Source organism: Phocoena phocoena, chromosome 13 (assembly GCF_963924675.1).
Source record: "Phocoena phocoena chromosome 13, mPhoPho1.1, whole genome shotgun sequence".
NCBI lineage: Eukaryota > Metazoa > Chordata > Mammalia > Artiodactyla > Phocoenidae > Phocoena > Phocoena phocoena.
In genome coordinates, this window is record NC_089231.1 from 60,600,257 (window position 1) to 60,615,919 (window position 15,663).

Sequence of the window (15,663 nt, forward strand, 5' to 3'; positions counted from 1 at the left end):
CCATGCACTAACTGAGGTCTGAACCGTTTTTCCCCTAAGGATATATTAAAATACTTTTTTTTTTTTTTTGCAGTACGCGGGCCTCTCACTGTTGTGGCCTCTCCCATTGTGGAGCACAGGCTCTGGACGCACAGGCTCAGTGGCCATGGCTCACGGGCCCAGCCGCTCCGCGGCATGTGGGATCTTCCCGGACCGGGGCACGAACCCATGTTCCCTGCATCGGCAGGTAGACTCTCAACCACTGCGCCACCAGGGAAGCCCTACTAAAATAAAATTTTAAAAACTAAAACTCAAGTAAAATTTTTAAATGCAAAAAAAATTAAAATCAGAGATGTCCTCTTTAAGCTTTATTTGAAAATCTGGTTGCCTTATTAAATGCTCTTAAAAGTTGATATTCTAGTTAGTAAGTGCACTAATTTGGTGCTAATCATTAAAATACTTTCCCCCTCAATTGAGAAATTACAATCATTATTCTGTAGACAGAGAATCCAAGATCCACAAAATTAACTAAAAAGAAAAATAACAGTAAGAAACTGACTATGTAGTAACGCATATTCTTAAATTAGGTTTTACTCCGTATAAAACCAAACCCTTTAAATTGTATAACCATTACTTTGTATATTCTAAATGTTAACAGATGGCTTGCTAGATAAATTATTTATTAAATAAACTTACGCGAACATTATTATCAAATCTATCACTACAGCTTTCTATATGCCCAGCACCAAGCTAATTGTGTTACGTGTGCCTTCATCTTCTCATTTAAATATGTAATTAACCAAAGAGATGTTTAACAAATGTATTTAAAATAAAACTCTATTAAAATATTTACCAATTTTTGTAATCAAGAGAAATAGTAAACTCTCCAAAAAGAACATTATAAAAATACTGAAAATGAAAAAAAATGCTCAGAAGCAGTAAAACTGGAAAGCAAAGTTTTAAAAAATCATACCTAGTTTTGTCTTCTACTGATGTATCTTCTGAACTTTTGTTTTCTTCTTTAAAATACTGGCCTGAGCTAGATGGATTAGCAAAGGTAGATATGAAAGGTCCCAGAGACTGAAAAGCTGCTTGCCGAACCTAAGAAGAATAAAAGGACAGGAATAAAACATAAATCCTTCTTCAGCTAGGATTTACAGTTCCCCATCAATTATTTTCTCCTTTTTACTTTTAAATATTTTTATCTTGGCTTGAATGTTTAAACCATGAGAATGTGAATATGAGACCCTATAAAACATTTGCATGGAACAGAAATTTCATCCAGTTAAAAAAAAAAAAAGTTAATATAGTAGTCTACTGTCTACTCCTAAAAGTATTGATAGCAATAACATCCCTTAAATGATAGCATCCCTTAAATAACATACCTTAAATTAGCAATAACATGACTTAGATGATGAATTATTTCTTAAATTATGAAATCAAAATCACATCTTCTGTAAAATGCATTCTTTTACAAAAATGGTAATTAAACAAAACCTTACCCAACGTGAAGGATCACTGATCAAATTAATAAATAGTGCTGATAATTTAGTCCGTCGAATTTCTTGACATGTTGCACAAGAAACCGCCATGAAGCACTCAGCACAGGCCTTGCGGACTCCCCACACGTTATCGGAACAAAGCTGGAAAAACCTGGGCAGCTGTGCGAGGAGGATGGTGTTTCGTTAGGCAGACACACAGCAGGCTTCAGGAGTTACTTTTATTTCATTTTCTGCTTTCACAGCATTTAAAACATTAGATCTTCTTAATGAAATTTAGAAGACCCATTTAATATTAATACTTAGCAGTTTTAAATAAATCACACCCAATTCATTCCACTACTGACTACGGAAAATCAAAAACGCTCCGAACACGTACAGCTTAAATGTTATCCAAGAGCTTGTACTTAACGTTAACTATTCCTCATAACAGATGGTTTCAGAAACTCTTCAAGTACATTAACTTGTACATTAAGCATTTTTTATCCCAGGAACTAACCATTTAAAAATCACCTGCTGTAAATTTAATTTGTCATTAAAATACTTGAGGGTTGCAATAAAATTAAAAGATTCATTTGAATAAATAAGAATTGATTTTATAGAAATGGGAGTTAAAAAGGGATCAATGGTTCTTAACACATCTGCATTTTTAACAAACCGTCCTTAACAAACACAATTCAAGTGCCCAGATTACAGAAATTTAAACTCTTAAAGTCATATTATCTTTCTGGTGTACATCCATGGAATTGTATTAGGTTGGCAAAAAGTTCATTCAGGTTTTTCTGTAATAGTACAGAAAACCCAAACGAACTTTTTGGCCAAGCCAATATTAATACACTTTGGGGGTAACTGTATGTATTTCAAACTTCACATGCTACTTTGCAATGCACTGCTTTCTCCTTAGTTGTTTTTTTTTTTTGGCCACACTGCTCAGCATGCAGAACTTCCCTGACCAAGGATCAAACCCGCGCCCCCGGCGCTGGAAGCGTGGACCACTGTGGCGAGTCCAGTCTCCATAGTTAATTTCTGCAATACTTACCAACATTTCCTCAGTAGCTTGCTGGCCAACTACGCTGCAAATATCTCCAAAATTGGCAGCACAGACCTGACAACAAAAGCATCACTGACATTTCAAAATATTACAGCGTTCTTTAAAAATAATCTTTTAAGTTTCACAGATCAATATGGTAACCACTAGAACCATGTATTCTTAAACAACAAAAATACCTTTCGAACATGAAACATTCTGCAATCACAGCACATCTCACAAAACCTAGGGAGGATAAGACGCTCTGTGATGTCCTTCCCAACCATGGGAGCCATTTTGCACATTATCTAAAATAAATAAGAACAAAACCACACTGAATATATCTTCAAACTAAGACTCTTCCAGTTTGCTAATTTATAAAAAGTATATAATTTAAGGGAATATAAAATATGACATAATTACACTACATACATCACAAAAAATTCATCTTATTTATCCAAGTTGAAGCCAGAAAAACTATTGTTAACTACTATTAAAATCAACCAATAATTATTAAAGGTACAATAAACCCTGAGAAAACCCTAAAAATTGCATTTTTACCTAAAGTTTCAATCTTATTAATCATTTTGCCTAATAAATTTAAGATTAAAAAAAAAAAACGGGGCTTCCCTGGTGGCGCAGTGGTTGAGAGTCCGCCTGCCGATGCAGGGGACACGGGTTCGTGCCCCGGTCCGGGAAGATCCCACATGCCGCGGAGCAGCTGGGCCCGTGAGCCATGGCCGCTGAGCCTCCGCGTCCGGAGCCTGTGCTCCGCAACGGGAGGGGCCACAACAGTGAGAGGCCCGCGTAACGCAAAAAAAAAACGACCTACACATTTTCCCGATAAAAATAAATGGTGAGTTTTCAGAAGATTATCCACAAGAAGGATCTGGATTTAGTGTATCTGCACTGCTAAGAAAGGACTATACAGTAGCAGTTCTCATCTTGCGAAGTACCGTTTTCTCTGAAACTCACGCATGTGGGGACCACGTCCTTACTCTGCAAAGCCTGGGTTCCAAGGGAGACAAGGACACAGATCTGATATGTATCACACATGATTCAGATAACACAGTTTTGGGCAAAGTGAGGATGAACCTTTTGAAAACCAGTCCAACGCATTTAAATATCTGCCCCCACGCAGTTAGAATACAAAGAAATCTGACTGTCGTCATTTATCTATTATATCTACTCCTGGCCCATGCAAATATGACAAGAAGCAAAGGCATCGGGCTGGAAAGAAAAGAAAACTCTATTCATAAATGCATGACTGTCTACAGACCAAATCCCAAGGAATCTACAAAGAAGCCACTGGAACAAATAAGTGAGTTTAGGAAGTTTGCAGGACATATGACAGAATAAAAAAAAAAATGTACTTCTATAAATTAGCAACGAATAACTGAAAATGTTTAAAAACAGTATCATTCACAACAGTGTTAAAAAAACATGAAATCTAACAACACACACACATGCTCTGTCTACTGAAAACAACCAAACATTGATGAAACGAAGAAAAGACCTACATAAACGGAGATCTGCCCATGCATTGTTAGGCTGGCACCATCCCTATCAGAGCCCTGGCCTCCTCAGAGTGGCAGGTGACACTGACATCCCCCAATCCCCAAAGCAGTGTTGTTTCTTGACTCCAGACTGTTTCTAGGCATCTCCAAGCCTGAGTTAATGATCCAAAGATACACAGTATCACTGATCTAGCATAATTAAATTTCTTAGAATGAATTATTCCCAAAACAAACAACTGGGAAGGGAGGGAATGCCAAACATAACAAAGTTAACACAACCAATTGTGAGAGAATCACAGGTTTCACACTAGTGCTGGATATAGCCTTTTATTATAATTATAGTGTTTTACTATTCTTAAAATCCGTCAAAAATTATAATAAAGCAAGTTAAACTCTGCTCAATATAAACCAACATTTATGCCAAAACTGATTTCCTTTTTATTGAGAAGCTTGTGAAATTTTTTAAAAAAATCAAGTTTTGGAACTTGACAGAGGTAGTGCTTTGTACAACATTATGAATGTACTAAATGTTACTTAATTGTAAACTTTAAAATGGTTCATTTTATATTATGTGAATTTCACTTCAATAAAAATGGTATTACTGAAAAATATCTAAATTTATTAACTGATACCTGAATATCTAAAAATAAAATAATGGAATTTCCAGTGGAAAGGAACAAGAGAGAAAACCTAATTCACCCTACGAACGATCCAGAAGCACTATAAAATTATTTTTAGTGTAACTTTTTTCATATCAACAAAAATGCAACTATATCAGGTTTAAATAGCAAACTCTCACTATCCAAATAGATCTGAATAAATTTTCAGATGCATTTATCACTTTTCTATTTTATTATAAGAATTCTTACTTTCTGAACTGAGGAGCCATAGATGTGAATTATAACAGATATTTTACTATATGTAATTCATACCCTATTTATGATGGCTCTCAAATAATCAAAATATTTGCTAACCATGTCCAAAACACCAGAGAACTCACTATAATACTTGACTTTATTATGTGCATAATGACTTAATCTGTGTATTTTTCTAATAATCATAATTTATATCATATATTCCTTCCTGCCAAGACCATACTGTCAAGTACAGTAGCCAAGCAGCATCCCTCTTTTTCCTACTGTGCTTACATGGTGCCTAGAAAAGTGCTCGACAGCAACTCAAGGAGCTCAAATGTTTCTTCATTCGATACAGGGTTTTTAAAATTCCACTGGTTATTTTTGCCATCTTATTTTTCCATTTTGATAATGAATTTACAGTTAACTTACTATTTTCTTGCTGTGTATCTTGCTTTCTCAGAGCCCACTGATAGAGCCATCGAATTCCCAAGTGCGTCTGCACAGCATGGGGCCCCCAGAAAAGACACCTTTTCCCTTGGAAGCCTATGTCCCTTTCTAGCCCAGCATTACATTTCAAATGTAATGATTTGTGGCTACTCTGAGACCCAGTATGTGTCAACCCTACAACATGTAATGCAGTGTCATATGTAACAAGCGCCTCCTATCGGTCAAGCCAGTGACTAATTCTTGCTGAGCTCTGCTTACAGCCACAGCTTCTGTCTTCACGTCGTCATTGCTGTCGGGGGCGGTCAGCTCTACGAGGACGGGGCACACTTTGGTCTCCACATCAAACCGCTCAATTAACTCCTGCTCCAGCAGGGCCAGCAAGGCCGCCTGACTCGTTTTCCTGACCTAGGAAAAAACAGACACGTAAACCAAGTACATACACAGTGTAACAAAACTTAACACCTGAATTTCACAAATCTGCGGATTCCTCACCCAACTAGAGGGGGTTCACAACTGGCAAAACCTTGCTAATAAAAATCTGTGGTTATTCTGCAAAGACAGAACTTGGTAGGTTGTGCTGTAACAGATGAAGTGGAACAGAAAAGCCATTCTTGGAAAAGAGGTCTCCAAGTGCCAACCTTTTTGAGGGCCGCCTGGGAGGGCAGCGGGTGAGCAGCAGCCACCAGGTGCTGTCTGTTGCTGTGACCTCCCAGACTCTCCACAGCCTCATTTTGAAAAACAGAACAACAAAGTCAAAGAGGAAGGAACATCCCAATGTGACCACCCAGTAGGCCGCCGGGAGTGCCCCAGACTACACCCATTTCTGTAAGAACGTGGGCAGGGCCCTCCTACCTGGTTATTCTGATCTGCGAGATATCTAACCACAATGGGTAGCAAGTACTTGGAAAACGCATACGGGATCGCAGGCCGGTTTTCTTGACAAAACAAGGCGATGTGAGGCACCTGCTCCATCAGCTCTGCTCTCACAGTTGGCTCTATGGAAATAACAGAAAGGTGAGCTGAAGCATCCTCCCCAGAACCAGATCCTTGCCGGGCGGGGGAGTCCTCAGGAAATCTCTGGACTCTTCACCTCGCATCACATCATGAGTGCTTAGAAAATGCTCTGCAGCCTGCGATCCTTTTCACAGTCATGGCGAGGTCGACCCCATCCCAGATTCTGTCCTCAGAGCCTGCGATACTTCCTGTGAGGACCGGGTCTGTTCACCTGAACTCACATCGACTATAACACGGCATCATCTTCAAACTCTGCTAGTTGAGAACCTCCAGGACAAGCCGTAACGACTGGGTCCTAATCTAAATGCAGCCAGCCAGTGGAGGGTTTACAGTTAGACTTAACTAAGATGATAAAGGGTCAGTGAATGCTAAGGGAAACCAACAGATTTAAAAAAACAAAAAAATCTGAAAAGACCCAAGTACTTATGGCAAATTTAAATGTGACAGATATGGCATTTTAAAAAGATCAACTGTTCCATAGGTAATGGTAGGAAAGTCAGCAGGTTATGTGAGAAAAAAAGGGTAAGATCCCTATACTGCTCTCTCTACATAAATTCTAGGTGAGTCAAAGTTCCAAATGTTGGGCTTCCCTGGTGGCACAGTGGTTGAGAGTCTGCCTGCCGATGCAGGGGACACAAGTTCGTGCCCCGGTCCAGGAACATCCCACGTGCCGCAGTGCGGCTGGGCCCGTGAGCCACGGCCGCTGAGCCTGTGTGTCTGGAGCCTGTGCTCCGCAACGGGAGAGGCCACAACAGTGAGAGGCCCGCGTACCGCAAAACAAAAAAAAAAGTTCCAAATGTTGTTTTCTTTTTTAAGATCAAAAGCACTAAAAGACAGGCCTTCCCTGGTGGCTCAGTGGTTAAGAATCCGCCTGCCAGTGCAGGGGACACGGGTTCGAGCCCTGGTCCGGGAAGATCCCACATGTCATGGAGCAACTAAGCCCGTGTGCCACAACTACTGAGCCTGCTTGCCACAACTACTGAAGCCCACATACCTAGAGCCCGTGCTCCACAAGGGAAGCCACCACAATGAGAAGTCCGAGCACCGCAACGAAGGGTAGCCTCTGCTCATCACAACTAGAGAAAGTCCGTGCGCAACAACAAAGACCTAACTCAGCCAAAAATTTAAAAAAAATTTTTTAAATGGCAAAGGATATGAATACTTAGTTCATTAAAAAGAAATGCTCATCTTTTAAAAAAAAAAGCACTAAAAGACAACATTTAAAAAAATGTTTAGGGGATTCCCTGACAGTCTAGTGGTTAGCGCTCTGCGCTTCCACTGCAGGGGGGCACGGGTTCGATCTCTGGTTGGGGAACTAAGATCCTGCAAGCTGTGGGGTGTGGCCAAAAAAAAAGTTGAACCTTGAGGTGGGAAGCCCTTTCAAGGCAAACAAAACCCCAAAATTAATTAAGACCAGCTACTTTCACTTTATAAAGACTTCCTTATAGACAACAGATGTAGCTAACAGGAGTTCTGTATTTTGAACCATGTACAAAACATATACTCAAACAAAAGTAAACTTAAAAATGAAAAAAAAGGGGCTTCCCTGGTGGCACAGTGGTTGGGAGTCCGCCTGCCGATGCAGGGGACGCGGGTTCATGTCCCGGTCCTGGAGTATCCCACATGCTGCGGAGCGGCTGGGCCTGTGAGCCACGGCTGCTGGGCCTGTGCGTCCGGAGCGTGTGCTCTGTAGCGGGAGAGGCCATGGCGGTGAGAGGCCCGCATACCGCAAAAAAAAAAAAAAAAAAAAAAAGTGAAAAAAAAAGGATTTTGGGGTGGAGGAGAGGTAATATATTAAAGACTGCAACTTTCCCATATCTGATGGAGAGACAAGAATCCTCAAATTCATGGAAGTTCCCATCACAGTGGCTCTGACACCCCTCCGGCCCTTCCATTCCTCCCAAACTACTCCTAACAGTCAGAGGAATCTCCCAACCAGCCTTCCGTCACCCATCTTTTCCTCAAGTCAACCCACACTGCTGTGTTTCTGTTCTAAATCACAAACAAAGCAAACTCTCCAACTTGGCACAGTATAAATTTTTACAATCTGGCCCTCAACCACCTTATTTAAGTCTCATTCCTCTAAACTGTAGGCCTAGTAAACTCACTGTTGGCCAAACGGGCCGCTGTCCTGAGCTCCCCAAACCTCTACACCTGTCCTTTCCTCTCCTGAGCCCCCTCCTCCCCTCCCACCCCATCAAACCCAACTCAAATGCCACCAACTGTCCAAAGCGGGCCCCAACCCTCCCTGGTATAATTTACTGTTAGTATGTCGGCTGCATTCGTTAAACTGTTAATTTGATGACAGGGATTCTTACTCATCTCAGTAAGGCTCCAGCATTTAATCTAGAACCTGGCATACAGTATGCACTGTTTTCACATTTACTGAATGAATTCAGAGTGTAAATGTCAAGAGAGATATTTATCAGGAACTCGAGATATATTTTAAAACACATGTAGAATATATGTAAAGAACAGCACTGTAGTTGGTAAACAGGTGGAAGAAAACAAACACAAATTCCACCTTAAAGAATATCTACATCTCTATGAAAGGAATGAACACAATGGAATGCAATAGTGCCAAAATTTTAAGTTACATTGTTTATCTCTGCTAAATCTAAAAATAAATTGTAAGTAAAAATCATAATTGATGAGACCCTCCTAAAACCATTCTGGAACAAGCATATACATGAGTAATTATGTACACAGAACATCATAATAAGATAGAAAATTAGGAAGCTTACTAATGTTTTTTTCTATAAGAAAATAAAAAATATTTAAGGCTTACATAAATAGTAAACATATTCCCATAAAGTGAGTTGCTTACCAAAAGATGAGCTCATCTGAAAATTAAAGGATGAGAATTGTTGCTATGCCAAAAGTTTGATAAATTGAAAAATAATACATTTTAATAAAGAGGTCATGGATTTAAGAAAAAAATTTTTATTTGATTTTTGAATCGTTTCTAAAATCAAATATAAAGATATGCTCAAAATAATATTAGGTAAAAATGGTAAATTTTATGTATGTTTTACCACCATAAAAAAAATTTTTTAAAAACGTAATAAACCGTATTCTAAGCCTCAAAACAAGTTTACCTCTTTCTTAAGCAGACTCTCCTCCTCTTTCCACTTTAGAGACAAACAGCCTTAGTTTTACAAGGGGTGATAAACATTTTTTCTAAGTAAAAATGCATTTTATATTTGCCAAAAAATTTACAGCCCACTCCATCCTTTTAATTTATTCAAAAAATTTTTCAAAACAATTTATTAATTCTAAAATAGTATTAATGTACATGATGCAAAACAATGTTCTTAGTTTTTTCTTACAAGAAATTTTCAAAGTTAAACTAAATGGGCCTACTATAAAATGTTTGGATCTTAGTAACAGGTTTTTTTGTTTGTTTGTTTTTGCGGTAGGTGGGCCTCTCACTCTTGTGGCCTCTCCCGTTGCGGAGCACAGGCTCCAGACGCGCAGGCTCAGTGGCCATGGCTCACGGGCCCAGCCGCTCCGCGGCACGTGGGATCTTCCCGGACCGGGGCACGAACCTGCGTCCCCTGCATCGGCAGGCGGACTCTCAACTACTGCGCCACGGGGGAAGCCCAGTAACAGGTTTTTATTTTCTTGTTACTGATGGGTCTGATAATTTACTTAGGAAATATATCAAAGAAATCTCGCATTACACTAAGTTTTTCGAAACGTAATTTAGTAAAAGAAACCTTTCTCTGCATAAATATATACCTGAATCATCAGCTAATCTGCTAATTCTTTCCAAAACAGCAATACAATCTCTCTCATCATCACAGACTTCCCTCAGTGTGTCCAGCAGACTCCGGGCCACCATTTGTCTACACAGAAAAAGAAAATTATATGATGTTCAGTGGCATTAATAGTATTTAGAACTTTAAAAGGCAGAATCCATATAGTTTAAAAGAAAATTTTTCTTAATACATTTTATAACATATATTAAGTCCCTAATTTCCTAAGTGACAAATGCCAGTAGGATTTTATTTTAACAAGATGAGATTGATTATTTACCAAAATATGTTTCACCTTTACCTGATCTGACAAATTTCTAAGGTCACTGAAAATTTGTTTCAAGTAGCTACCTTCAATTATCATAAATATGGGAAAGTACAATCATTCTTCATTATATAAAATGTTACCTTTACATATTTTACTCAATGAGTTTTATACATCTATACTCAAACAATTTTATTCACAAAGACTTTGAGATTTCCCCGAGAAGTCTGATACAGGTGGTCTGGGGGCCCTAGGTGGAGAAACAGTGCATTAGGGAGAGTGTGAGCGCTGGTCACTGCCGTGTCCCTCGCCCCTTGGCCTCCAGTCACCTGGCCCGCGGCAGGCACACACCACCACCTGCTGGAGGAGGAACTGACGCCTCAGCAGTCACTTTAATGAACATTAAAATTATGCCTAACAGCAAAGAAGCAGTTTGCTTGTTTTTGCCGAAAAGTCAAGAAGGAGTGCTGCCTGCTCACAGGACGGAGGAGTAAACGACTGTAAAGGCGGCCACGGCTGTGACCAGCAGTGAAGCTGGGTGACTCAGACCACGCAGTAATGACATCTACTTTCAACTGGATACTTCTGTTTACTGAAATTCATGCAATAAAAGCCACACTTGTGCTTCCACCTTAATGGGAAGCATACGCACATACCTGTTAAATACGTTCTCGCTCGCAGCATACTTGTCCAGTCTCCCCAGGGGCGTCAACATGTCATCTTGTGAGACGAAGTCCAGGGCTGAAGGTACAACAATCACATCAGACTCTGAGCTGCAGTCATCCACACCAACTATCAGAGACATCAGAAATACTCCTTGTAACACTGTCGCACTAAAAGGTACCCCCGCCTCTCTGAAGCAGCACAAGGAAAACTGCCCTGTGTTGTTCTTGGAGTGGCACAAAAAGTCACGAGAGAATCTCAGAATCGGTTCAGAAGCCACGACTGACTGACGGATGCTTCTTCTCCTTTTCTACAGATATGTCCTAACTGCCCCTAGAAGCACAGGGGTCAGTAGAAACTCAGTCTGGGGTGATCAAGGAACAGAGTGATCAGAAAAGAGTGATCACACAGACCTGAGAACTTACATGTTCAACCAGAACACTAACAACTTGTAAATAAATGAACTGTCAAACACTGACAGTTAATTCTGCAAGGCAGTCAGAGAACAACTCACATTATATACAGAACAAAGACACGAATGACAGCAGCCATCTCATCAGAAAGAATGCCATATGAGAAGCCAGAGACAGAAGAGCAACATCTTTAAAGGACTGAAAGAAAAAAAAAAAAGTCAACCTACACCTCTATACCCAGTAAACAGAAATTGTTCAAACACAAAGGTGAAATAGAGACTTTTTCTGACATACAAAAGCTGACAAACAGCGCCAGCGGCAGACCCACACTACAAGAAATACTAAGAAAATGATACCAGGTGGAGAGCTGGATCTTTACAAAGGAATGAAGACTAGCAGAAATGGTGACTAGGCGGGCAAACACAAAAGCCTCTCCTTATGTAAAAACATCTCTTTAGAAGATAATTAACTGTTTAAGGCAAAAGTATGTACTGTAAAATAAAGAAAAAATGTATTGTGGGGTTTATAACATGTGTAGAAGTAAAATATATTTACAACAGCACAAAGGCAGAATAACAGGGAGGTATATTGTCCTAAAGTTCTTTTATACATATTACGTGAAAGTAGACAGTAATAAGTCAAAGGCACATACTAATTATAAACTCTACAGCAACTATTAAACACCACAAAAAACCCCACCCAAAACATATAGCCAGTAAGCCAATAAAGGCCCTAAAATGGAATCATAAAAAATACTGAACCCAAAAGAAGGCAGAAAAAGAGGATAAAAGGAAAAAGGAAAAGATGGGACAAACAGATGGGAAATAGCAAGAGAGAGGAAAACCAAACAATATCAATAATCACATTAAGTGCAAATGCTCTAAGTAGCCCCGCTTAAAGGCAGAGATTGTCAAACTGGATTAAAAATAACACCTAACATGAAAATAATTCCTTACATAGTACAGAAAAGTTTTAACACGTTATTCTCATCTACAATTCATAGCAAAGTACCTTATATATTATGAATCAGAGCTGTAAGAACCACCCAGACACTCTCATTTGATCTATTTCCTCCTCTAAGACTGTGGAGCTGGCATGACCTCGAAGGCACCTTTATGCAGGCGCTAGAATTCTATGACTCTGACCAAACTGTTTCATCAGTCGCACGCTTGTTAATCTTGAAGATAAACATTAATAGTACTGATTCAGGTCCATAAAAAGTCAGGGGCTTTTGGGAACAGTCCTAGTGCACTGACAGTCTAACGTTGTCGTGTTTAAGACGAGCTTGGAGCACTTACCCTAAAATTCAGACCCCAGATCTCATATTCAGGTCCCGGTTGCGCAGGTCTGGAGTGAGGCCCAGGAGCAATCATTTATAATAAATACCCGCCACTAGCTCCAATGCAGATTGCTGAACAACTGTACTCAAGAAACATACGCTGAGAGGGTTACAACCCATACCTTGCTTCCACTTACGTTACCACTCTACCCATTAAGGTTGACAACTTCTGTACAAAAGGGAGTGTTCCACTCCAGCAGAGGCACTGGGGACAAAGGTACACTTCTATTTCCCAGAACTGCAGCCTCCTGCCAATAACTGTGGAGCCGTTTTGTCCTGAATCATCCTCTCCAAATTCAGGATTTCCTCATCAACTCTTGATTGGACTGGGACTTTCCTGGTGGCGCAGTGGTTAAGAATCCACCAGTCAATGCAGGGGACACAGGTTTGAGCCCTGGTCCGGGAAGATCCCACATGCTGCGGAGCAGCTAAGCCCGTGTGCCACAACTACTGAGCCTGTGCTCTAGAGCCTGCAAGCCACAACTACTGAAGCCCACATGCCTAGAGCCCGTGTTCCACAACAAGAGAAGCCACTGCAATGAGGAGCCCTCGCACCATAACGGAGAGTAGCCCCCGCTCGCCGCAACTAGAGAAAGCCCGCACGCAGCAGCGAAGACCCAACACGCCAAAAATTAATTAATTAATTAAAAAAATTCTTGATTGGACTAAATGGCTCTGCATTTCATATTTATGGAGGCAGCAAGGATGTGATTACCATGGCTACAGACTGCATATCTAAGTCTTACCCAGCCACCCTACAAATGCCTGCCACAGGTTACAAGGAGAAACACAAAAATAATCCATAAAAACTATCACCACTAAGAAAGAAAAATCCTACAGCATTAAATGATGGTACAGTCAATAACATCCTCAGATAAAAAAGACAAAACAGGGCTTCCCTGGTGGCGCAGTGGTTGAGAGTCCGCCTGCCAATGCAGGGGACGCGGGTTCGTGCCCCGGTCCGGGAGGATCCCACATGCCACGGAGCGGCTGGGCCTGCTGAGCCTGCATGTCCGGAGCCTGTGCTCCGCAAACGGGAGGGTCCACAATGGTGAGAGGCCCGTGTACAGCAAAAAAAAAAAAAACACAAAACAGAGGGAGTAAACACAGCTATACTGCTGCAAGAATCATATAGCTTATGCAAAGTAGTACATTAATTTTAAATAGATTATGGTAAATTAAAGACGCAAATTACAACCCTTAGGAGTACTCTCTAAAACATGCAAGAAAGGATGGCTAGAAAGCCAACCGAGAGTTAAAATGGAATGCTAAAAAATACTGAGTTAACCCCAAAGAAAGTCACAAAAGGAGCAACAGAGAAAAAAAAAAGACAAATAGAAATAAGCAACCAGATCAATAATTACATTACTTATAAATGGACTAAACATTTAGGTCAAAAGGTAGAGAATCCCAAACTAATAACAAGGTAACAACTATAGTCTGTTACTCAGCTATAGTCTGTCTACCAGAAACACATTTTTAAAGTCAAAATTTCAACCCATGGGTTGAAAGAAAAGGATTACAAAAAGGAGAGAGATAAAACATGAAACAGTAAGCATAAGAAAGCCAGAGTGGCTATTTTATTACCAGACAAAATAGACGAAGACAAGGAGCATTACAGAAGATGAAGAGAGACCTATCATCACCCGACCTGTGCCCCAGCACCCCTCCTTTCTGGGTCACTAAGTTGATTCTGGATTCTTGGACGTTACAGCAGCAAGAGCCCCTTACAGTGTTCACAGCTTTAAAAATCCAATTTCCTACACTGATGAAGTGAAGAAATCATGTCAGCTTTTAGTGTTATTTGAAATTTCAAAATGACTTAAAAGTAATGAAAACAATGATCACTTGAAATGTTTTTTCAAATTATATCTACGCTCCCCAAATTCCAGTGCTCCCTCTTCCCCTGTAAATTTACTGTCTTGGGTAGCTGAAGGGGGACCAGGATGGAAAGGAAAAAGGAAGATGACCTAAAAGGTCAACATGAGACAGAATTCCTACACTTACATAGGAAACCCTCATTTTTCAAAACTTAATATTTAGTTATAAAAGCTTCCATGAAGAAGGTAAATGACAAAAGTGTCAGTGAAATCTTGTGTTTTTTAGTGAATTCTAACAGAATTCCTAACTGGAATAGAAACCTGGGATACGAACTGAAGTCTTATACTGAAGGGTTAGCCCATCTTGTCTCAAATCAGACTCAACAGATCCTACCAGTTCCAAATCAGGACAAGAATCAAATGTGTTACAATGCAAATTAAAGAGAACATCCAGAAAAACAGGACAAGAGAAAGAAATGATAAAACAAGGACATTTATCTTTGTTACTTGTAAAACTGAATCCCCCCCCCATCGCATGAAGGTAAGAGACCATGCAGCATAAGAGAGAGTCACCCCTGCATTTCAGGAAGGGCTCCATCCACTTTCCACTCCCCACACCAGCACCAGCTCCAGCAGAAACCCAGAGCCATAGAAACCAACATCCCATTCTTTTAAATTTAAGGAAAACAGCATCTAAAATGTAAAAATTTTAAAGTTGGACCCATTTGAAATTTTAAAGATGATTATCACTACACAGTTATAGCGACAGTGATGTGAAAAGGGCAGAGGCTTTTTAAAGTTAAGACAGATCTGGGTCCAAATCTCATGTTCTGCTCCTTGTGAACTATGCATGTGGACTTAATGCAAGTAATTAATTAATTTGGCTCCATTTCCTCACATGTAAAATACCTGTTTGTTGTCAAGACTTTAAGACACACAGACAAAGCTAACATCTATAACGCACCTAACACGGTATCAGGCTAGTACATCCATGTTCCCTCGAACCGGCAATTCATTTGTTTCTGATACAGAGAATCTCATCGTAGTTTCCCTGTGTTTTTAAAT

General features: G+C 40.0%; 1 protein-coding gene across 1 annotated transcript in view; it reads right to left on the bottom strand.

Moving 5' to 3' along the window:
- PPP4R1 (protein phosphatase 4 regulatory subunit 1) overlaps positions 1-11,047 on the bottom strand; it is a 42,009-nt gene extending 30,962 nt beyond the window's left edge. Inside the window, exons 1-7 of the mRNA XM_065889881.1 lie at positions 11,020-11,047; positions 6,179-6,321; positions 5,585-5,731; positions 2,706-2,813; positions 2,518-2,583; positions 1,482-1,640; positions 953-1,080 (exon numbers count right to left, since the gene is read on the bottom strand). Of these exons, the coding sequence (XP_065745953.1) occupies positions 953-1,080; positions 1,482-1,640; positions 2,518-2,583; positions 2,706-2,813; positions 5,585-5,731; positions 6,179-6,321; positions 11,020-11,047 (779 nt within the window). The remainder of the gene's footprint in view (positions 1-952; positions 1,081-1,481; positions 1,641-2,517; positions 2,584-2,705; positions 2,814-5,584; positions 5,732-6,178; positions 6,322-11,019) is intronic.
- Positions 11,048-15,663: the final 4,616 nt, after the last annotated feature.